This window comes from Aspergillus affinis (genome assembly GCF_023601865.1).
Source record: "Aspergillus affinis strain CMG 70 chromosome Unknown NODE_35_length_286873_cov_86_307686, whole genome shotgun sequence".
In the NCBI taxonomy this organism is placed as follows: domain Eukaryota; kingdom Fungi; phylum Ascomycota; class Eurotiomycetes; order Eurotiales; family Aspergillaceae; genus Aspergillus; species Aspergillus affinis.
In genome coordinates this window covers 118,254-140,196 of record NW_026515816.1, presented here as the reverse complement: position 1 = coordinate 140,196, position 21,943 = coordinate 118,254, and the positions used below count along the sequence as shown (strand labels likewise).

Genomic DNA, 21,943 nt, shown 5'->3' with positions numbered 1-21,943 from the left:
CACATTCTACGTCAGGGACATGTAAGTGGCAGCCCTTGTTCGAACGCCAGATGACTTGGATATATCCTGATCTAAGCTGTCTATAACATACACCGTAAGTATACATCGTAAGCATCTCTCCTTGACGTTCCAATGAGCGAAACTAACTATAACATGTCCTGGGAGATCCCGCGGGCCAAGAATAATCATCGCGGACCAATTAGATGCTGCTGGAGCATAAGAACCTAGAGGAGATGCAAGATCTTGTCCTTTGTTTCGTGCACAGCCTCGATTTCTTTCGTTTTTGCTGGCAGATATAGTCGGCACCAAATTAGAGCTCCGGGAGTTTCCATCATTTCCACGCTTCTTTGTCTTGACACCCAGTTCTTTCGCAAAATGTGGGCGCCACCAGCTCAAGGCTAAGCCTCTTACTCTTTGAAGTCCTATGGATGTTGCACGTACATCCCTGTCCGCGCACCGAGGCACCCTCCATGTCGCAGGTTCCGTCTACTATCGATGACGTGACTAGGACCTTTAGATTAAGATCAGATGATAAGTCTAAGAATCGAAGGGGAAAATAGGCAAGGTCTATATTCAACCGTGTCCGAATATCGGTTAGAAAAAGTCGTCGTCGCCGCCATCACTCAGATCGTCGTCGGCCCAAGGATCCTCCTGGCCATGGCTCCAAGGATCTTCTTCGGCCCATACATCTCCGTAGGGACCTCTTAGTCCGGAAGTCGGCGACTGTTGATCCATGGGCGGCGGATGCTGGTCTGGTGAAGCGGACTGGGACTGGCCGTCCGCCGACATGCCCCTAGATAAGGCATCGTATCCTGCCATGGCTCCTGCGCCTGCAGCTCCAGCCGCCGCACTGTCAGCCATGCCTCCAGCAGCGCCGGCTCTACCCAGCGTCCCTGCGGCAGTCTCCCCTACAGCACCGGCCTCACCAGCGGCTGCGCCCCCAGCCGCAGCCTCTCCGCCGAATCCTGGAATCCATAGAGGGAAGAAACCAAAGCCGCCGGAGTCACTATGACGACTGAAATAGTCAAAATCAATACTGACTGCCGTAGCCATCATCACCGCACGCTGGTCAAGGGTCATGCCCGTAACAGCATTGTTTTTGGCAGCTGCTTGTTCAGCGTCGAGGGCTGCTGAGTCCATTCGCATGGCGTATACACCGGTATCCGTGAAGATCTCCCGAGCAAATCCCGCAAAGTTGCGATTGACTGAACCTATTAGGTGGCTATCCGCCGAGCGAAGGCCGAAATCCCACGACAAGAAGGGTTCATCAACATAAGCAAATTGATTGTATTCGCCTTGCCCTGACCCGTTGTGTGTCGCTTGCATAAGCTGCATCTGTTGCGCGGGGGAAAGACCCGACTGTGAGAGGGGCGTTCTCTGTGTTTGCATGTCCGGCGCTTGGTCCGGCGAGGTATGGTAGGTGAAGAGGTTGTATTTTCGCCGTAATGGCGCCCATTGTTGCTGGGCTTCCCCGACGACACGCATTTCATCAAATCCTAGTGGCGAGACTCGGGCATTTGAGGCTTCTGTCGCCTGTGCCAGTGCACCTGGCTGAACCGGCTGGACATTTGTGGAGGAATTGGCACCGGCTGCAATGTCAACGGGATTGTATACTCGGATACGAGAGTTGATCCAAGAAAAAGGACGATGAAACTGGAATGATCAGAGTGAGGACGGGGTTCTCTCGCAATGGACGGCGGAATACGTACCCGCAGCACTTCATTCTCGTGCCTATCAAACACATGCGTCATGAAGCCTCGATGCGTCCGAAACCACTGTCGGGCCATCATGCTTGCCATTCCCTTCTCTTGCTCTGCCATATACCCAATATGGTTTCCGTTTGCATCCATAATCACATACTTGTTGGCTTGTTCAAACCCGCTGTCGCAAGATCCAAGAGTTAGTTTACAGTTTTGATTAACAGCAAAGAGGCAACACTAACATCATCACATTCATCAACTCCAACTGTCGCTGGATCACCAGCCCGGAATTGGCTAATATCCCCGTCGCCGGATGGGTTTCCTTGAGCACGGCATTCGGATCTTCGGGTATATGGACGGGAGAAAGTAGTGAGTTTTGAGACGGGTCGTACTCGGGGCTGGGAGAGCCTGAATTATTTGTTTCTGGTGTCACGGGTATTCTCTCTCGTCTAAGCGGTTCTGGTCTGCGTATGGAATTGCGAGGGCCGCGAGGACTGACGCGCCCTCTGGTGAACGAGCTCGAAAGTGCCCGACCAGGCGCCCGAATCCATCGCGCCGGTGGTTGGCGGAGTGTGGCACTCCGCATTACTGATCGTGGACTGCAATTCTCGTGATAAAGTCGTTAACAATCGGCTGGGCGAGAGAGTGGATGGTTAGAAGAGCAGAATGGGGTTGATCGCAAGAAGGAACGCGGCGCAGTGGCGGGCAGAAATTATGACGAAGCGGCGGACTTAAGCGGAGATTAAAAGGTCTCCGGCAGAAGCAGCCAGAAAGTACGGAGTACGAAGTCCTCGGGCAGAACAAGAACAATCTTGCTCAACGTGCATTTTACTCATTTGTTTGAAATCAATGACAGTGGCTTGATTGCGCCTCAAACTTTCTCTTTATTGGCCAAATTGCTATGGCGGTACAACTCATTCATATCATTTGAGGTGTAGAGTGTTCATTGTTTTTCGCAAATACATTTAGTGGTCGACTTCGAGACATTTATCTACTCTACAATTAGACAGGAACATAGTTTAAATTCAAGAACCTGAACCGTTATACAATATCCAATTGTTATCCAGACACTACGTGCTTTCTGACGATTCCAAAATAAACATACTCAGTACAGCGATGCCCACCTCGTAATCGCTTCAGGCTCAATCACAAAAGTCCCTTCCGAGCCAGCTCGATCTTCCGCGCCGCTTCCCCAAGTTCGTATCCGCCTCTCGAGATACAGACGGCGCTTCCTTCGCCGAGTTCGACCTTCTCTTCGACGTCCGCGTGAGGGCATGGGCAGTGATGCGGGAAATGGACGCACGCAAGAGTTCCAGGGCAGAGATATTTGTCACAGGTGGCTGCGCAGATCGAGGTTAGTCAATCATGAACTTGATGCGACTCGACTAGGGTGTGGGTCGCGTTACCTGACTCCCATGAATTCTGATACCGAGAGCTGTCGCTAGGGACATTCTGAGAAGCCTGTTGATGTCCCTGACGGCCGCCGCCGCCTCCACCACCGCCGCCTCCGAACATGTGCTCAAAGAATTGGAATTGGGCGTGGGCCATCGTGGCCAACAGGAGCAGAGCCCCGAGGGTTTTGATCCAGGCTGACAACATCGTCGATGAACGGGGGGTGCAGATAATGGCGAGAATCGAGGTCCAGGTTCGAGACTCACAGTGCACCCGGGGCGATTAATTAGGCACTCGAGCAGAAAGAGAGGGAAAGACGAGAAGAGATCGGGATAGTATGTCGTATAGATCGCAGGGAAAGTTGATAGTTGTCTATACCCGTCGTTCCCATCCGCGCCCGCTGCACGTGACGCCGCCAAGGCCATCCGCGCCGAGAAAAAAAGCCGCTTCAACTCGAACTCGCTCCAGCACCGCCGTTGCGTTCGACTTGCCAGCACAACCCACAAAAACACACGTCCAGCTATGTTACAACCCAGACTGCTGGCCCCGTTCCGGGTGCTGGAGAGGGCAATTGCCCCTTCTCTCCGGGCCGCTCAGCCCATCTCTCGCCCTTCGTCATCCATCCTCCCTCGAACCATCTCCGCACCCACGCCGTTCTCCAAATCCCTCCTCCCCTTGTCTCACGTCCGTCACGCCTCCCACGCTACCCAGGGAGCAGCAAATCGTCACTCCCGTGATCCGGCCGGAAAACGTCTCGGCGCGAAGCGCACCGGCGGCGAATACGTGGTGCCCGGATGCATCATCTTCAAACAGCGCGGCACGAAATGGTTTGCCGGCGAGAACTGCGCCATTGGCAGAGACCACACCATCTACGCCACCGAGGCGGGCTATGTGCGCTACTACCTCGACCCGGAGCGACACTCGGAGCGGAAGTACATCGGAGTTGTCTTCGAGAAGGACGGGAAACTGCCGACGCCTCGCAACGCCCCGACCCGACGGAAGTTGAACTGCGTTGCGATTGCCCGCACGCCAGATGTGACCGCTGAGCCTCAGTCGGATCTGGTGGCGACGACCGGAGAGAACGGCACCATGGTTGCGAGCGTGCAGGCCGCCGACGCGGCCACCGGAGCCCAGCTGCGTCCGGGATACATGTACCGTCAGGCCAATTGGCAGATTGGTCGCGCGGCCGAGAAGGCTGGCGTCACGGCCAAATCGTACAACCGCAACAACCGATGGATGGCGTGGAGGAAGAGACAGGCTCGGGCGCAGCGTGCTGCCCAGATGAAGAGTCTGAAGAACAAGAAGTCGTCGAAGAAGGGCAAGGGTGGCCGTTAAAGATGATTGATGCATGCATGTCTCAACCTTTTCTCTCCCCCTGCGCCTCTTCTACTGTCATCTTAATCTACGACACATGCATTCGACTGCATCACGCAATCACGGGCTCCCTCGGTGTTTTGCCTTTTTTGTATTATAGAAAGATATCTGCAATTACCAAGTTGTTCTTCCATGTACACATGCGCCTGAGATGTAACAAATCTTCAATTTTATTTTATTTTATTTTATTTTGAAAACCTGATCCGGACAAATTGATAAAGACATAGGGTATCTATTCCAAATTGCGCCTTCAACCTCAAGAGTAAGAAATACTTTGCCCTCCCATGCACATACACCGTTGATCACAACAATATCACAACATCAACCATTACTAACTGCAGAATTGAAAGAAGAGTGAATGTCTGAGGCCAGTGCTCATGTAACAGAATTAGATCCGGCACTACATTCTCAATCAAACAATTTTCCTAGAATCAGACTCTGACAGACGAACTCATTACCGACTATCTTGACGTTGGTTTTTAAGCCTGGGCCACTACTACTGCTGATCGATTCTGTAAGCTCCGTTCTCTTGCATTTCTTGGGCTTCTGAGTCGATTGGGCTTTCTGCGAGCCTGAAAGAGGGGCCCCAAGGATCGTCGCAATCGCCGATGCCTTTTCATCGTTATCGACATAAATCCAGTCCCATTCACATTTGTCTGCGGTACCTCCTTGCTGGTCGAGGACGGTGCGCACGGACTTGACATCTGGAACCCGCTCAACCCGGGAAGCACCCAAGGCATATGTCAGGAACAAATATGCCTTCCTTCGTTCCTCGTCTGCTTTGCCGCGGCCCATGACAATAAGAACCGACTGTCCGTCCAGGAGATTGGGCCGCGCAGAGATAACTTCAGGAAGCCGAGCCTCCGAGGCTGGATAAGGCGCAAGCATCCTTGATTTCGTGGCTCCGTTCAGATAAGACGATTCACCAGCCGGTAGCAGATACAACTGCCAGTCCACAACCCGGCATTGGGCTACGCAGTCTTCTATCCAGCGACCCGAGAGACACGGCAGGTTCAGAGCCAACGCTTGCATATACTTTGGGCGACGAGAATGCCTATCGGCTATCAGACAAGCAAATCCAACATCTTCGGCACCGCGGGTAAGCCGCAGGTAATTTCTGTTCTCAGTTGCACCTGGTGCTGGAGATTTTGACGGCGTGGCAATTGGAGCGTTCGTGGGCAAGTCGAACAGCTCATTAAAGCCATCATGCAGGATGCGCCCATCGTTGTCTAGAATCATCTGGGTGATGCGTGATTTCGTATCGTTATTTTCGCCGTAAGACACGGCGAATACCATCCCAGAAAAGACGCCGTTTGAAAAACGGATGCTGCGAGACAACCAAGTACTTGGGGAGATCGGAGTTGAGTGTCTCTCAGAAGGTGTCTGGAGTCTGCTATCGAACTGGACTGACACAGAGTTGTAGGAATATGTGCGGTCTTTGAGTTGGTTCCAAAGAATTGTGTCTAGATAGATCCGAGAGATTGGAACCTTGACAACACTTTCAGGCCCTGTAAGTCCTCCGCTGGGGAGACTTTTTCGTTGTTTTGGTCCCAATATAGCAGTCGCGTGCCCATAAACATCAGTCATTGGCACCGCTCCGTTGTTGGCTTCTGTAGAGAGTTCATCCGCGCCAAGCTTGTCGGCAAAGCCTCGAACGATATGCGTGACCTTCGGAACATTAGGCATGTCCACTTTGACGGCATCACCAACCCTCAATTCCAGAGTCTTGACAGCACTCATGGGAACTTCAATGGGGGCAGCATCCTCGAACTTCACAAGGTACCTAGTGCTTGAGGTCCCAAATGGCTTACCAAAGCAAGTCGCGGGATAGTAGGCTCGTTTTGATCCACTCCAGGGAGCAAATACCTGGTTGACAGCGATTTGAACGAGATCAGCAGACGGTAATTCAATCCTTACTGGCTCGCTTGCAACGTTGTGGTTTGGTTGTTTAAGTGGAGATTTCGTTGACGGGGTTGTTTGAGGTTGTGCCAAAGGATCGGGGCTGGTACTTTGGTGACGGCGGCTTATAGCGGGTTGAACATCGATATTCTTCGCCGGTTCACGGGATCGCTGTAGTTTCTTTTCTAGGGAGCGCGCGAGTGGCCTAGGGCCTACCGTTTGTGACATATGGACATTGGGGGGATCGTCTAGATCCCAAGGGTCCATTCGCCGAGAAGGTCTTGATCGTTTCTCGAAAACTGTCTCCGGTGCCATTTTTGGCTCTGGTTGTTGTGGCTCTTCCTTTTCGGTTACTTCATTTTCTTCGAGTCGAGGAAGATAGGAAGTCGGCCGAGGAGTAATCGGGACCAAAGAATCAGATGCGCAGATACTTCTGCCATCATTTCTGCGGCGTTTCTTTCTCGCGGGTATTGGGGACTTATCAACCGCGGACCTGAATTCCCGATCGTCGGCAGAGAGTATATTGATGTCGACGTCGAAAAGACCTAGTCCAGCCCGAGGTGAAACATCAGCCGCGATTTCGGTCAAAGCTCTCCGCTGCCTCCCACTCGGACTAGATAGGATCTTAGAATTAAGTCGGTTTTTCACGGGCGACGAGCTGTCTGGATTTTCGGGCTGAGAATGGGAGATTCTCTCGTGCACAGTCGCGTGAATAGGGGGCAGATCGTCATCTTCTTGGTCCATCAAATCATTCCGGAGTCGATCGGGGCTTGTTTCTGGGGCATCTGTCGCTGGAATCTCGTCTCCAAAGCTCCTTGAGCGGTGGACTGGTGTTTCTGCGACGCGAGAGGGCATTGACGATGATTTATCTCGAGGATCGGAACGTGAAGTCTTTTCGAGCCCTCCAGTAGAATTCGGTTCTTTCAGATGGCTAGGCTGTATGATGCTATCATGTGAAATAGGGGGATTCTGGGCAAGGTGTTCTAAGGACTCGCGAGAAGAGGTCGAGCCAGACCTCCCCCGAGGCTGTCGATGTTGGTTAAGTTGGAATGAGACCCGACTTCGCTGAGACGCCGATGGGGGAGACGACTGTATGCGAGAAGGCTTTTGGGGCGAGCACACTGTAATCTCGGGGCCATACGACGGTGGTATATGCGAATTCTGGTGTGACGCAGCGTACTGTGTCCACGACTCTGGACCAGTATGGTTGATCGTCTCATCCTGATCATGCTTTGGAGATTGCTGGGAATCCTCGACCACCATTATTTGTGATGACCTGCCAATACCGTCCATAAGGTTGTCCCGGGTCTCATCCTGAGACTGCGGCTGAGAGTCTGCAAGCGCGCTGATCGGCTTCCTAGGACTCGGGGACGGACTTCCATCTAACGATAGTACCTGAGAAAGGCGATCATGTGCATTGGTCGCCGCAGCGCGCGGAGTCGTGGCAGGATCATCATAATTTTCCTTCTCTTCCTCGGTTGAAGGCTTCAACGCTGGAAATTTGGACATTGCTTGATGGGGCTCTTGCTCATGTTCTGTTTCTTCTTCGCTAGCCTCGTCTGTCGGTAGCGCACCAATGCCTGTCTGCTGTCTACCTTCTTGAACAGCAGCGATCGACTGATCGGGTTCCTCGGATGCCTTGCCAGTTGATTTGCTCCGGCGGCTTGGGGGCCTTGCGGGGGCTGTAAGCCCCGAAAACTGAGCCGCAGCCTCCTGGTCAATCATTCGCTGGCGTGCCATACGTTCAACGAAACTAGGCTCTTTATCAAAGTCGCCATCACTATGATCCTCCGAATAGACATGCTCCGCTGAACGCGTCAATCTCTCCCGTAATATCTTCTCGCGTTCTGCTTGCGATTCCTTCATGGAGATGTAGTTCAACTGGGGTTCGGATGAGTCCCGTGGAAAGGTTGCAGCGATGTGATTCAACGGGGAGGAGAGAGTCGTGGCAAGTGGCTGACCCTGGATTGGAAGATTGGGCGAAGGCCGATCAGACATGGGATCAGAATGCTGACCACGAACTAGGGGGGAGGACGGTGCCTGGGTCGCTCTGAAAACCTGGCTCAAGGCCATGATACCACCGCTGGACCCAACGTCCGAGGCAAGTGGATTGCGGGAGACGGTAGGAGACCCCGTGTTCAAGCCGTCGGCGTCGCTGCGCTTCACCACTGTCGCGGGAGTCTTAGACACAAAGCGCTGGGATTCCGGGAAGAAACTGGGTTGATAATGCAGGGGGGATGATTCGCCCAATTTGAAGCTACTCTGGTCCTCGTTCTCGTCGCCATTGGCCGCGTCGGTGTTGATGTGGTCGAACCCCGCTAGCAGATCTATGTGGTCACTATCACCCTCGTACATGGTTGCCAGTGTTGCCCGATCCGCCAAACTATTGTCCGTCTCATTGCGGGCGGCAGCCTCTTGGTTCTGTCTGATGAGGTCGTCATACACCGATTGAGAGATGACCTGAGTGTCGGAAGGCACCGTCTCCGCAGAACTCATTTTCACTGGTCGTTGCAAGGGCACACGGTTTAGATCGACGGCTTCGGAGGGTTGTCGGTTGTTGTTTCTCAATGCTTCCGTATCATGCTGTCGTTGACGTTCTCCCGAGAGCGAGTGCAGGGAGGACCGGGAACGATGCGACGGTGATAAATTCCAAGGATTATCTGCCGCGGCGAGGGACACCGAATCGTCGAGATTTTGTGAAGACGGAAGGTCTCGGGTCTCGGGGGGAGAAAAATCGACAGGTTCGAGCTGCTGGGGGGAGAGTTGGGCATGGTGAGATTCCTAGAGCGAGAGAGATCGACATGAGAACACCACCAAAAAGCAACCAGGATCAGTCGACTTACCTGCCCCAGCGCGACGCGTTGCAGGTTGACAATGTCCAGACTGTCCTGTTGGGTCTCCATTTTCCATTTCCTTTCCTTCTTTTTTGAGCTTTTCTCTTCTCCTGTTCTGTTTAATCCATCGAAACTCCTTTATCAAACATGCCTGGAAATCATGGCCCCGACAGCGATGAAACCAGCGGAAAAGAGAAAGTCAGTGGCCGTCATGAACCAACGCGAGGAACGCGTCCGCCACGTGACCATGTTATATTGCCCGGCCGGGTTTAGCGTCAATGAGCAACCGTAAGACGGAGTAGTTACAGTAGGCACTAAGTAGGGTAGTTGAAGTAGTGGAGTTGAATGGTTACATATTGTTACAAGGTAGGAGTGGTAGCTAGTCACCCTCGACAGTCCGACATTATGTACAGAATGAAACAATCATCACCACCACCTAGTCTCGGGTCCGATTCGGCACCCATCGTCGAATCGTCACTTCTCGCACTTGATACCGACCAAGAAGGGCTCCAATATCCCCCTCTGAAGCTACCGTCACATCAGCCGAGGCTGGAGGTGGGATCTCGACGTAGCAAACCACCAAGGTCTTCTTCACCTGCGCCTGGACCCGGTTGACGCAATGGAACCACCACCAGCTACGGGCCTGTTTCTGGGCACACTGCGCTTGCCGCTCTTCAGTTGCGGACCAGTAGGGATCCTCGTAGGACGGGAGAACCACGACCGCGAACTCGGCATGCGAGAAAACGGGTCCCCGGTTGTAAAGAATGTAGTCGACTCCGAATTTCACGCCGGAACGTACGACCCATCCAAGAGAACGGAAGTGGTGATACACAACGTACGAGACCATAAACGGGTCGTCGGGGTGCAAGTCCGTAGAGGGATTGCGCGGGGGGAAGTAAGAGTGCTGACAGAACGTTGAAAGGAGAGCGGTGGAGGAGAGTGTGCGATTCTGTTTCCGATCAAAGACTTGGAGAGCGCCCAGTCCATACACCAAAAAGAATGCCTCCTCGTTGGATAGCTGAAGGTGTTCTTCATTTTCCAACACAGGCTCCTCGACGGGATCCTGTTCCGGAGGGCTTGATTGCGGTAGGTGCAAGATAGAATCGGAGGCAAATTCCTTTGCTTGAACCACCGGGGAGAACCGCACGGCCTTTTTCCCAGGAGTGGCCCCCTCTTCACTCTGTGCTACCGCCTGCCGTGTCTCCTGAATTCTAGCTTCCTTAGCCTTGCGCAAAGAGTACTTTTCGGTGGTGGGAGCAGCGCCTGTAGTAACACCGTCGGCGGCTGCTGGCATGGAAGACTGATCGGTCGGCATGACGCCGGTCTCTCGCGCAACCGCCTCTGCTTTCAGTCTCTCCTCAATAGCGACTCTCTCCATCCGAGCTCGCTCCAGTTTCAGTTCCCGACGCTCGGATCTTCGCTGCCGGGTCGCCTCTTCACTAGTGACTCCTCCGAGCAGCCCCCTCCTCTTCTTCTCCCGTTCTAACCAGCTCGGTTCACTTCGACTCAAAGTGCCCTTGCCGAAGAAACCCATTTCCCACAACGCCCGGATGGCCTTCTCGTCTGTCACGTGCACCGACGAAGTATCGGGGTCGAAGTAGGCGGGATAGACTTCATGATGCGGGGGAGACACAAAGTACGTCAGATACGATAGGAGAACGCTGACAATGGACAGAGGGTTGTGGGGGATCAGAGGAGGGAGCGGGTGAACGCTGACGGGCAGAGGGAAACGGTGTATATGTTTGTAGTTGGGTCTAGGTGGCCGCGGACGGCGAGCAGGGCGTGCATTGTTGTGCGAGGACTCCGGTGTGGCAGCCGTGGCCGCAGCCTCAGGACCGGGGCTCGTGGTAGAGTTGGGCTTGGAAGCCATGAGAAACTAGTGGTTCTTAAGAGAGGAGAGAGGGGGTGAAAGGTTAAATTTGGAATTGATATGGTAAGGTCTACTATCAAGCGAAGAGTCAGCCGCGGAACTCTTCGTTACGTATCATCCATGGAATGCCAAGTGGTTTGAATCCAATGCTCCTCAGATACCGTTGTAGTCAAATATACACCATCATTGACAATAACTAGAAATCAAGGTGCCATTGCCTAGGTTTGGGTATAGTTTGGTAGTCATCACCGGAGATTGAATGCAAGCACTTCACAAGCTTAGGAAAGCTGCTGATGCTTACCAGAAAATCTTTGTTTCTGGAGGGGGATCCAACAGGTCTAGTAAAAGACCAGGAGTGATTGAAGTTAAATACAATTGGCAATCCGTAAAGAATACTCCAACCGCATCATGTTGGAATCTGACCAGGGATGCTCATCATTATCATCCCGGGACCTCGGATTGTTCTAAGGTTGATTCGAGTCGTTGTAAGGAAGAGAAGAAAGAAGAAAAAAAAAAAACCTCGCTTGGGCAGCCTTAAAAGGTCCGCGGATGAGTCAGCCGGGATTGTTAACTACTTGTTCGGGTGGTCTGTGCACGGCGGGTTTCCGGCAGCAAAGAAAAAAAAATCCACCCAGAACCTCCGGACGAGAATTGCGGCACGACTTGGACGTCTTGAATCGAATCTCTCCCCGTTATAATAATTCACCCCTCAGTCTCTTCAAGAACACAATTCAAGTAAGTTTATAACCCAATATGATGCGATGACCACACGGGAAACGATTTCTGACTCCGTTTGAACATAGAATGCATCTTATGGTATGTCGACCCTTTGCACTCGGTGTTCGATCGCGCAAATCGTAAATCCTACAAACGCTAAACCTATATCCGATAGTACTCGCTTGACGCCGAAGGCAAGAGGGTCTACACCCTGAAGAAGGTCGATGCCCAGGGCCGTGTCACAAAATCCGCTCACCCTGCCCGATTCTCTCCCGATGACAAGTACTCTCGGTTCGTCGACCCCTGCCTGTAGTGAAGCGAGGGATTAGAAAAGCAATCGCATGAAGGAAACGGCTAGCTAATCAGGATCCCGCATCGATATAGGCACCGTGTCACTCTCAAGAAGAGATATGGTCTGCTTCTGACCCAGCAGCCCGGTATGAAGAACTCTTGCCTCCGTTGTGGAGTCGTACGTCGAGCTAACACATGATTACAGACAAGGAGGTTGCTGCGTTGTAATTTGTCGAATGATGGACTAATTGAATTTCGACGGGCAAAAGGTGTTTTGACATTCCGAATCATTTAATGGCGAATGGTGTTATGTGTGAACTAAGCGAAAAGAGATCTTTCCGAGACCTTTCGATTTCTGATATACTGGTTGGGAAAAGCCCAATGGCCATATTTTAGAGGAAATTCGCTTTTGATCTATATCCTTATATATGCCTATGTGCTCTATGAATCCATCGAAATCAATCCCTTATCGTAAACCCATCATAAACCCACATGGGCATCATTAAACATCAGGAAAGATACTTTTTTGGGCCAAACTCCGATCCAGTGTCAATGCAAAAGAGAAAAACGAAAGAGAAGGTCAGAAATGGGTGCCTTTACCGCTTTCTTGAGTTCACGTTTCGGCCAGCGCCCACCTTGATGCGACCTCCCTGTCTGCTTCGTTCTCCGGTCAAGATACCTGGGAGATAATCCTCGTCCATCAGATCCCGCTCTTTGCGTAGTCTTCGGTTCTCCTCTGCCGTGGCTCTTGTGAATTCCTTCTGGTCCTCGGCCAAGATGAGTTCCGTTCCCCAACCGTGTTTACCTCCACCTCCTTTCCATTTTCCATTAGAACTTCCGTGGACGGGCTTGGGGACACTGAACTTGTTGCCCCGGTTGTTCCACTGCATGTTCTTTTTCAAGTGCATGGTGAACTGCCCATTGGCAGTCGTGGTGCATGAGACACGGGTAAGGGTGTCCTTTCCGCAGCGAGGACAGAATTGTTTGTTCATATCCTTGGTGGTAAGGAAGCAAGCATGGCAACGTTTGATGAACGATTTGAGATGTCTAATTCTTTGCAAGGTGGTTGTCGAAAGCAGATTCAGGTTCATTTGAAGCAAAACGTTTTGACACTGGAGTTCCCATCAGTTCGCAGTTCTTATTTCATTCTAAAGGGAGTGCTACTCACCGCAAAATCAGTTGTCATGGTTGCAACCTGCATCACCTTGGGCTCCGGGGTTGCCGAAGAGCTTCCTTCATCGTGAGCCTGTCGCTTCTTGAAATTCGAAGGTGTAATCCATTCTCCACCATCGGATTCGTCGGCAGCAGCATCGGCTTCCTCTTCTTGTTCTTCTTCGAGTGCCTGAGCCGCCGAGGGATCGACGGGCGCATCCTCCTCCGCCGTCTCTGTGGCAGCGGCAGGGGATTCTGTTTGCGATTCCTCGTTACCACCCTCTAGGGTAGTGTTCTTGAGGTCCTCGGCCACGTTGTCCACCTCGGGGGCGGAGGACTCGATCTCAGCTGACTCGGGCTCGCCTTCGGTCTTCTGTTCTTCCTCCTTCGCGGGAGGCTTGCCATTCACTTGTTTCTGACCAGGAACACTCCGTAGTCGCCAGTCGCCGCCATTGCGCTCACACTCCAGCTCATACGCCAGCGCCAGGACCTCGATATCGGTTTTACTCAGCACGGACCGGTCACCGGTTTTGCGGGCAAATTCGCTCAAGATCGCCACGCTCTTCGGAGAGGGGGATCGCTGCTTCAAGAATGGCAGGTAGAGGGTTTCCACTCGAGCACGAGCATCGGGATCACGAATTTCGGCGACCACAGACGGGGTGATGATGAGTTCCTCACTTTGTGCGAGTAGGGTGGATAGCGGCGGGGTATTTTTGAGGATGGGACCGGCGTCAAGCACGATGGTGTGGACGGGTTTAGGCGGCGCGGTGGTAGTCGTGTCCGCCATGATGGATATGACTTGCTATCCGGTGGCTTTACTGGAATCAGATCGAGCAAGGAACAAGCCAGATGACGCACGTGTGGGGTAGTAGGAGGGAGAGAGTAAGGTGATTCAAAATGTGATGAGGCCCGATTTTCGAGGGGGGTTTTTTTTTTTTAGGTGGTCTGTGCGTGATCCTTATCTTAGCCCCGGCTTATCGGAGGACCTTTGCGGCCTGCGATTCTCAACTCTCGACTCTGCACAATAAGGATAAGTCTTCAGACCGATCGGACTGATCATCGTCCCCTTCTCCGAGGGAGCCTTATCAGTCATGTCATGCGCATGGCATTTCCCGGTTTAGCCACCACGCCTGTCTGATCTATCATCGGAACTTCATTCCTGCCCATCATTACATATACCAGTCAGATGGAGTGCCTGGGCGTAGAATTTGACTTGGGGAACATGGCACTTTCTATGAATAAACCGTTAACTTACATAATTTGATTATATTTGATTGATAGAAACAGCTTATTGTCACTCTCTTAGATAGGAACCAGGCTATATGTAGAGTATATCATTGAAACCACTGCAATCCTGCAACTGCTAGAATTCGTATGCAGAAAAACGAGTTATATTAGGGTGAAGTATTGCATTATTATTGGTATGACAATGGAGCACTTCAATGCCGAGAATCCTCGTGTATAGCTCATCTTCAAGAATTCAGAGGGACGTGTATCCATACACCATGGATAGGGATAAGTATACATACACAACCGGCGGGATATATTGCCCTGGAACAAAATGTATCAGTGATTTATCTAATTCGATATCTCATAGATCAAGAATCATTGACATTCAAGAAAGCTTATGGATGATACCTACCGAGAGAATACGTTCTTGTACTTTTCTCAACACAAGCCGGTCTATGCCGTAACTCAGATATCTCTTAGTTCTAGGCCTTCGCTTCTTGCTTGTCAACGATGATGCTTGTTCTCAGCAAGATTATTACTCTCAGAGAGCCAAGTCAGCGGGCAGGGATACGTACAGATATACATCCATACTGCCTGTGGAGGTAGTGGATACAACGCGTGTTGTGTATCCTCAACTAAGGGTAAACCCTGTAATCTATATTCACGACTCTTTACACAAGATGCTTGGACTAGCCGTTAAGCTCGGACGAGAATGCTAGGCGTGGCGATGATAGTCTAGTAGCCACGCTATCACCGAGTCGACCGGGGAAGGCCGCAGTCGCAGACTCGCATTGACAGCAAAAAGTACACGCATACACCGTACATGAGGAGGTGGATCGACAGGAGGATTTTTAACCCAATTGAGTCAACATGTGCAGATGCCCTGAAGATTGATGGGAATAGCAAACAGGATGTGTGCTTGCTCTTGTTTGTCCTCCATGCAAGCGCATAATTTAATTAGGGCTACGAGATACGGGAGGTGGCATAAGCAAACTTCATTGTCGGTCAAGAACAACATAACGTGGGCAATCTGTTTACTGTACAGTACATTCAGAACGGTGGTAGGAGTCAATCGAAGAATATTGATACCCCCACCAACTTTAATGAGCTGGTTTCATCTTCGTCTCCGATAGAAGAAGATATCTGCTCTGTATGGAGCACTGTACCCCAAGGTGTTCTGCACAATTTTATGAACTCGAAGTACAGGTCACATGGGAGGCCAATGCACTTCCCTTTTAGACTCCTCCCTTTTTCTCGTGAATCTCATTCATCGCAGAGTTGTTTCCCATTGTCCTATGTATACGAGGTGATCACAGCGGTGTCGATCATCATGGAGCACAGGACCCTTCTCAGAACTTACCATCTTCCCAGGCCTGACTGAGGATGTCACCATTCAACCGGATCAGAGCCAGCCAAGGAGAATGAGCTAAGTATTCCGTAATCTCCTCTGCTTCTTAGCGCACTTTTGAACCCAAGAGCGCAATCCACCAGCTCCTGACCGACACTTGCTCAGATAGTGCTAAATACTGGTAGAAACACCTGACTTGATAAAATCATGAGCTATATACCCTAGGAACATGGATTGTACGGACACTAAACTACGGTGTACAGTACCTGTACAGTAATAGCCGAAAAAGTAGCAGCTGCTAGCCCGCCTCCCCGTGCATTTCCAATCGATCTGATCTCTGGGAGTCTTGAATCGAGCAAACAGTCTCGGGTGCGAATAACACGAGAGACTAGTGCTCCTCGAGGGTTACACAACAATGCCACTTCCAGCCCGTCATCATGCCAGATCTGGTGGACAGCTGACATCCCATAGTCTCTGCTCGATCAAGTAGAGACTGTCGAAACGGTCAAAGGCCAAAGCGGCGATCGCCACCATTGTAAATCGGACGCCGGGTTGGGAGCGCTATTAACCACGGTGGCGGACTTTGTGCCACCATCTCGAGGCTTGGGATTAGGAACCTATAATTAAGTCCGAATTGTCGATAGAATTGGCATTTATTGGCCTTCGCATATTTGGGGGAACACTCCCAAGGCGAAAACATGATTATTAGGCTTTTCGAAGAAGCAATAATTTCTCTGGGCGGATCTAAATTTGATCGTCTCGGGACTGAAGCGAGACATTTGGAGCAAATGTGATCTATCGACTTTCGAGTGAATGGACCGGATCCACTTCGACCGGACGTTTTTTGCCCCTCTTTCTGTCTCCCCGTACGGAGTATCTCTTTCTCTCCTCTTTGTGCGCGAGAATAGAAACTGATCTGGTGGAATTTAGAGTGGAGCAACAGGTGGAAGCTGTCATCCGGCTGTACGGTACTTTGCATCCCCTGCATGTCCGTTATTCAATGTGGCTCGCTATCACCACCGGAAGAGAAGAAAATCGACACATCGCATCTTTCCCACAATTAGATTCTTCTGGAGGGCCGGAATGGTTTCGCTGAGATACCGACAGGAAAAGAACAAAAGAACCGATGAACGTCATCGCCCTCTTGCGAGGAGAAAAGGGGAGAAAAGAGTCTGGGAAAAGGGAAACAGGTATACCCTGTATCCCTTGCTCGAAGGGATGCCCGGTAGGGTAAGTGAAGCAATTCAAACTGCAATTTCTCTGCGACAAAGGAAGAGAGACCCCTTTCCAGGAGACAGCAGGGGCCCCGTTGTTGGTGACTCGGGAAGAATCCCTGCTGCAGCGCTGGGAAAGAACGAATGATTGAGTCACTGACAAGCTAGGCTCCAGTCCCCCCCCCTTTGCCCTTTGCTTGACCAAGTCCTGTACTATGTATGTATACATGTTTGGGTCCTAACTAACTCACTAGCTAGCCAACACAGGCAGAGAAGTCTAGAGATTAAATAGAGATTAATCCAGCCCTTCCTTCCCTTCGCCACGATCTGTCTGTCTTATGCACTGTCGAGCAGCTCAAGTAGGAGCTCGCTGTACACATCGTATGACAACCCATGGGCGTAGTCCATGCATACCAAGACAGACGCACATGTAGAGTGCGCACTGTAGGCCATCATACATCCGTCTGGCCTGCACGGCCCATCTCCTCTCCACCGGGAAAGTTTTGGATACATCGTCAATCTATTGACCTCTCCACCTATCCCCCTTCCTTCTCAATGGACCGGATGGTTTCCCTGAGCGGGTGGGCTCTGTTGGAGCCGATCATTGACGTTGCCATCAGCCTTAGTGACCCCAAAGGGCTGGGAACCTATCGCCTGATTGTCCGTTGTTGGTGTTGCAGGGGGGATGAGTTTAGTGCCAGGACTCCACAAAAAAGAGAAAAACCGAAAAAAAAGGGAAAAAAAAGGAAAAGAAAAAAAGGCAAAAAGAAACACGAAAGAAAAAGAAATTCCCGACATGAGAAAAAAATAGAGAAAGATCGAGCGTACCGGGCTAGACAACCCATGCCCACAGCTCTATCCATCAATCCTAAATGTGACAGTGGCTTCTATCCATGACTTGCTTATTTGCCTTCTCCCTTGCTTGCTTTTTCTTTTCATGCTCTTCCTGGTCTCCTTTCTCTATCTTTGCCGTACATCCTTGTTCCTTGTCCCTGTCCCTGTCGAGATATCGCTCCACCAATCCGGAGAAGCAAATGAAACGCTGAGCTAGGGTTCTCACGGCCCAGGTGCCTAGTACTAACTTCATCCCTCATGAAGCCTGGCCGTTTCTGGGACCCTGGAACGAAACGTTTATAACTCTTATCCACTCCGCAGTCGTTCGTGCTTCTTCCCTCCTCGAAATGCCACTGAGGTCTTCCATGCTCATACAGTGACACATAGACTCGGCGCATGCACGTCTGGTTGGGCTTGAGATTCCGGTGCCTGCCTGCATGAACGTCTAACAATTGACTTTCCTGTCACGATCCCGCTCGAGTTGGTCCTTCGTGTCTTGTACTTCCATCCAAGTCCTCCAAAGAGCAGCGATGTCGAGCCCTGATCACCACAGAGTCCTCCCTCGGAGTGACGGCACTACCTATCTGTCGTCTGGGGGAATAAAGGGGCTCTCTATCAGCGTGGTCTTTACCACTCTAGCAACATTCTTTGTCCTTGCTCGCCTGTACACTCGGACCAGACTGATGAACCGGATGGAGTCGAATGACTGGATGATTGTCATCGCCCTGGTAAGACATTTGCACTGTCCCGCATGATTCACACACGAGACATATCTAATGATCTGAGCCAGATCCTGTCATTTATCTTCATGGCATTGTTTATCGTGGAAGCCCTCAACGGCGTGGGTATGCATGCCGTAGATATTCCAGCACCCGTGATGCTCAAACAGATGAAGGTAAAAGCGAAAGATTCCTATCCTGTATAGTCAAGAGCTTGAGCTCACCCTGGACCTGGACAGGCATTCTGGATCACCATTCCCTTCTACAACGCCGCATTGCTTTGTGCCAAAGCATCCATTCTCATGCAGTACTGGCGCGTCTTCCCCACGAGACGTATGCGCTGCATTTCGTGGATCATGATCGGCGTGCTGGCCACCTACGGGACCTGGGCCGTCTTGAGTGCCTTTCTCAATTGTATCCCCGTGGCCAAATTCTGGGACCCTTTGCTGCCCGGGTATTGTTTGAGCATGAAGGGCCTCTGGTTCTCTAACGCATCTATGCATATTGCCACCGACCTTGCTATTCTGCTTATTCCCCTCCCGGCCTTAATTGCACTGGATCTTCCCAGGAGGCAGAAAATCGCCTTGATGTCTATCTTTGCGCTGGGCGGATTGTAAGTTGAAACCCTATCGACACAGCCTCTGCTTTCTCGATCGTACCTAATCGTGAATCTCCCCATCTAGCGTTTGTGTCACAAGCGTTTGCCGTCTCGTCGCTTTGAAGAAGATTGCGGACTCATCTGATCCCACCTGTATGTTCCCACAATATTTATCTATGTATCTATGCATCCATCCACCCCGACCACAGCACTAACTGAGGATCTCCATACTCTAGATGACAACGTCGACGCGGCAACCTGGTCCGCCATCGAATGCAACACCGGCATAATCTGCGCGTGTCTCCCGACTCTGCGTCCGCTTATCTCTCGCATGCTCCCTCATCTGCTCTCAACATTAAGCACCGGCGGCCAGTCCTATAACAATGCGAATGCGCCCCTATCGCAAAACCACGCTCCCACATACTGGAACGGCACCGGCACCGTATCCACAACAATCACGGCCATGGACGACCTGGAATACGGCCATTGCAGCTCCGAGGCTGATCGAGTTTTGACTCTTGCGCCCGGGACCGACGCCAACGGCAAAGAGAAGCTCATGCTGAAAGAGGCCAAAACGTCCCAGGAGCTCAAAGAGGCTGCCGTCACTATCGAATCTCGCACGGAATCGTCTTCCTCGTCGTCACCGTCCCGATGATATTACGGGAGCTGGTCCACATGGGAGTGTCGTTGAATGAATGGAGCTCCCTACGAAGAGGGACGGGAGCTGAACTATGAACATGATAAATCACCTTGCATCTTGATATCCACTGACTTTTCTTATGTTTTCACCCGCTTTCAGGTTTCACTGGGTCATACTCAGCTTCACATGATCTTGAACCTCTTTTGCCTTTTCGATTTACATATATATACACTCAGAGACATAACATTTCAATATATTAGGATACTATTCACCCATTAACTAATCGAATGTCAACTTGAAGCTTCAAGCCAAGATGCAACTAATAACAGCAATGTTCTAATTGATAGTCGTAAATAACTAAGGAACTGACATATCTATAGAGAGATTCGTACGTTTATATTGGATAAATATACAGCGTCTCCTTGACATGGACATGAGAACTAGAAGTCGGCAAATTCCTTGTCAACTTCCTCGAAGTGGTCAAAGAAGCCCTTAAAAATCTTCACTCCCAAGCCGGGGTCTAAGCTTCCGGTTGTAGCGCGGATGCTGTGCATGCTCAGCTGCGGAATTCCGACATCAATAGCTCTCATTCCAATGCGAGAGCTGGTCATGGGCCCGATCGTTCCTCCACTACGAGAGTCATTGCGGATCTGGAAGACCTGCAGGGTAGAGCCGGTGCGATCGGCGATGCGCTTCATAAAGCCATAGCTCACGCTGTCTGTCGTCATGTGGCCATTTGAATCGGCAGATACGGCCACGCCGACGTTTAGCCGGGGAGCATGGTTCTCTAGATAGACACCGGCGAAATTTGGATTGACGGCGTGGATGACATCCGAGGAGACGAAGAAGCTGTTTGCCACGGTCTGAGACAGAACATTGGGCCCGTATTCGGGTGCGAAGGCCTCCGTAATGCGCTCGATCACACTGCTCATGAAATTGGAACGGGCTCCTTGACGCAGCAAGCTACCAATTTCCTCATCATCAAACATCCCCACCATCTTCACAGAGCCGGTTGACGTGTCGTCTGTCGACGCTAAGAGAGCCTCTTGGGCAGCATAACAGCAGAGTTTGTCATCAATGCGACCGGCGAAAATGAAGTCTTTCTCCAAGCCACCAAGTCGCGCGGGTTGACTGTCGAATAACTCGAGCTCCCAACTGAGAATGGTGCTATAGTCGGTGATACCAAGCTCACCAGAGATTACTTTTACCAGCTTCTCTGGTTGTGTGGCCGCAAAGGTACCGGACTTAATACCGCTAGCGGCGTTGGATGACGACGGGGTCTCCTGCGAGAAGAGATCCGAGTTGTCAATGCCGATGATGGGAACCATCTGGGTCTCCTTGTTGAATGGCGGCTGCGAGGGAGCTCCGAAGTGAGGAGCGAGCGTCGGAATTCGCGCAATTGGCCAGTTCAACTTGACCAGTTTGGACTCGACTTTGCCGCTTTTAGGGTTGCGGACCAGTACACGACCACCGATCGAGAGATCTCGATCCCACCAGGTATCACTCAGAGCACCTGCGTACGGAGCAACTCCTAGTTGGACATACCCCGACTTTGTGGGCAACTTAGAGACGGGCTTCAATTTGGCGGTGAGCGCATCGATGTGGCCGGCGATGATAGCCAAACCATTGCCACTTTGGTAGTCCTTTCCAATAGAGAACGCAATAGAGGCACTGGCGTTCCGGGTAACGTAGTATTTCCCTCCACGCTCCAACTTAGAGGTCCAAGGTTCCCGCTCTGGTAGGCGCTTGTATCCGTTCTTCTCCAGCTGCCTGGTAAAGCCGTCGACCGCGTGGAAGATAGTGGGGTTCGTAGTCATGAAATCACAGTATGGCTTAGCATACTCCTCAGGGGAAAAGGCGCCCGAGCTTGTACTGGAAGGGACAGAGGGGGTGGAGGTGAATGCAGCTGTTTCTTCCGGCAGCTGGCCAGACAGGCGATAAGCCAGGGAAGAATCTCGGAGAGCCATGACGCTTTTTTTGGTCATGATGAGATAGCAGGAAGAGAATGAAACTGAGACAATTACGGTGAAGGGTACAGGAGGAAGGTGTCTAATGTGTGATAGATGTTTGAATTGAAGTAATGCGTGAGTGAGCGAGGAGAGAAGGAGAGAGAGAGAGAGACAGAGCGGCT

The 21,943-nt window shown here is 51.4% G+C and overlaps 9 protein-coding genes across 9 annotated transcripts; 3 read left to right on the top strand and 6 right to left on the bottom strand.

Moving 5' to 3' along the window:
* Positions 1 to 594: 594 nt before the first annotated feature.
* On the bottom strand, positions 595 to 2,286 carry KD926_006585 (scramblase family protein; the record flags this gene model as incomplete). Its single annotated transcript, XM_053099583.1, has 3 exons — positions 595 to 1,653; positions 1,710 to 1,881; positions 1,943 to 2,286. 3 exons carry the CDS (start codon positions 2,284 to 2,286, stop codon positions 595 to 597), a joined length of 1,575 nt encoding a protein of 524 aa, XP_052956668.1.
* Positions 2,287 to 2,846: 560 nt separating this feature from the next.
* lcl2 lies at positions 2,847 to 3,299 on the bottom strand (the record flags this gene model as incomplete). Its single annotated transcript, XM_053099582.1, has 2 exons — positions 2,847 to 3,040; positions 3,107 to 3,299. The coding sequence occupies 2 exons, from the start codon at positions 3,297 to 3,299 to the stop codon at positions 2,847 to 2,849; spliced, it is 387 nt and encodes a 128-aa protein (XP_052956667.1).
* A 315-nt stretch (positions 3,300 to 3,614) lies between these two features.
* KD926_006583 (mitochondrial 54S ribosomal protein bL27m) lies at positions 3,615 to 4,427 on the top strand (the record flags this gene model as incomplete). The annotated part of the gene is made up of 1 exon (XM_053099581.1): positions 3,615 to 4,427. One exon carries the CDS (start codon positions 3,615 to 3,617, stop codon positions 4,425 to 4,427), a length of 813 nt encoding a protein of 270 aa, XP_052956666.1.
* Positions 4,428 to 4,874: 447 nt separating this feature from the next.
* Positions 4,875 to 9,268, bottom strand: KD926_006582 (chromatin-binding protein RAD9; the record flags this gene model as incomplete). The annotated part of the gene is made up of 2 exons (XM_053099580.1): positions 4,875 to 9,146; positions 9,209 to 9,268. 2 exons carry the CDS (start codon positions 9,266 to 9,268, stop codon positions 4,875 to 4,877), a joined length of 4,332 nt encoding a protein of 1,443 aa, XP_052956665.1.
* Positions 9,269 to 9,635: 367 nt separating this feature from the next.
* Positions 9,636 to 11,069, bottom strand: sen2 (tRNA splicing endonuclease subunit SEN2; the record flags this gene model as incomplete). Its single annotated transcript, XM_053099579.1, has 1 exon — positions 9,636 to 11,069. The coding sequence occupies one exon, from the start codon at positions 11,067 to 11,069 to the stop codon at positions 9,636 to 9,638; it is 1,434 nt and encodes a 477-aa protein (XP_052956664.1).
* An 804-nt stretch (positions 11,070 to 11,873) lies between these two features.
* KD926_006580 (H/ACA ribonucleoprotein complex subunit NOP10) lies at positions 11,874 to 12,305 on the top strand (the record flags this gene model as incomplete). Its single annotated transcript, XM_053099578.1, has 4 exons — positions 11,874 to 11,885; positions 11,962 to 12,077; positions 12,171 to 12,223; positions 12,283 to 12,305. The coding sequence occupies 4 exons, from the start codon at positions 11,874 to 11,876 to the stop codon at positions 12,303 to 12,305; spliced, it is 204 nt and encodes a 67-aa protein (XP_052956663.1).
* Positions 12,306 to 12,673: 368 nt separating this feature from the next.
* KD926_006579 (rRNA-binding endoribonuclease) lies at positions 12,674 to 14,016 on the bottom strand (the record flags this gene model as incomplete). The annotated part of the gene is made up of 2 exons (XM_053099577.1): positions 12,674 to 13,189; positions 13,246 to 14,016. The coding sequence occupies 2 exons, from the start codon at positions 14,014 to 14,016 to the stop codon at positions 12,674 to 12,676; spliced, it is 1,287 nt and encodes a 428-aa protein (XP_052956662.1).
* A 4,369-nt stretch (positions 14,017 to 18,385) lies between these two features.
* KD926_006578 (uncharacterized protein) lies at positions 18,386 to 19,827 on the top strand (the record flags this gene model as incomplete). Its single annotated transcript, XM_053099575.1, has 5 exons — positions 18,386 to 18,583; positions 18,646 to 18,750; positions 18,814 to 19,187; positions 19,258 to 19,325; positions 19,409 to 19,827. The coding sequence occupies 5 exons, from the start codon at positions 18,386 to 18,388 to the stop codon at positions 19,825 to 19,827; spliced, it is 1,164 nt and encodes a 387-aa protein (XP_052956661.1).
* A 425-nt stretch (positions 19,828 to 20,252) lies between these two features.
* Positions 20,253 to 21,797, bottom strand: KD926_006577 (M18 family aminopeptidase; the record flags this gene model as incomplete). Its single annotated transcript, XM_053099574.1, has 1 exon — positions 20,253 to 21,797. The coding sequence occupies one exon, from the start codon at positions 21,795 to 21,797 to the stop codon at positions 20,253 to 20,255; it is 1,545 nt and encodes a 514-aa protein (XP_052956660.1).
* Positions 21,798 to 21,943: the final 146 nt, after the last annotated feature.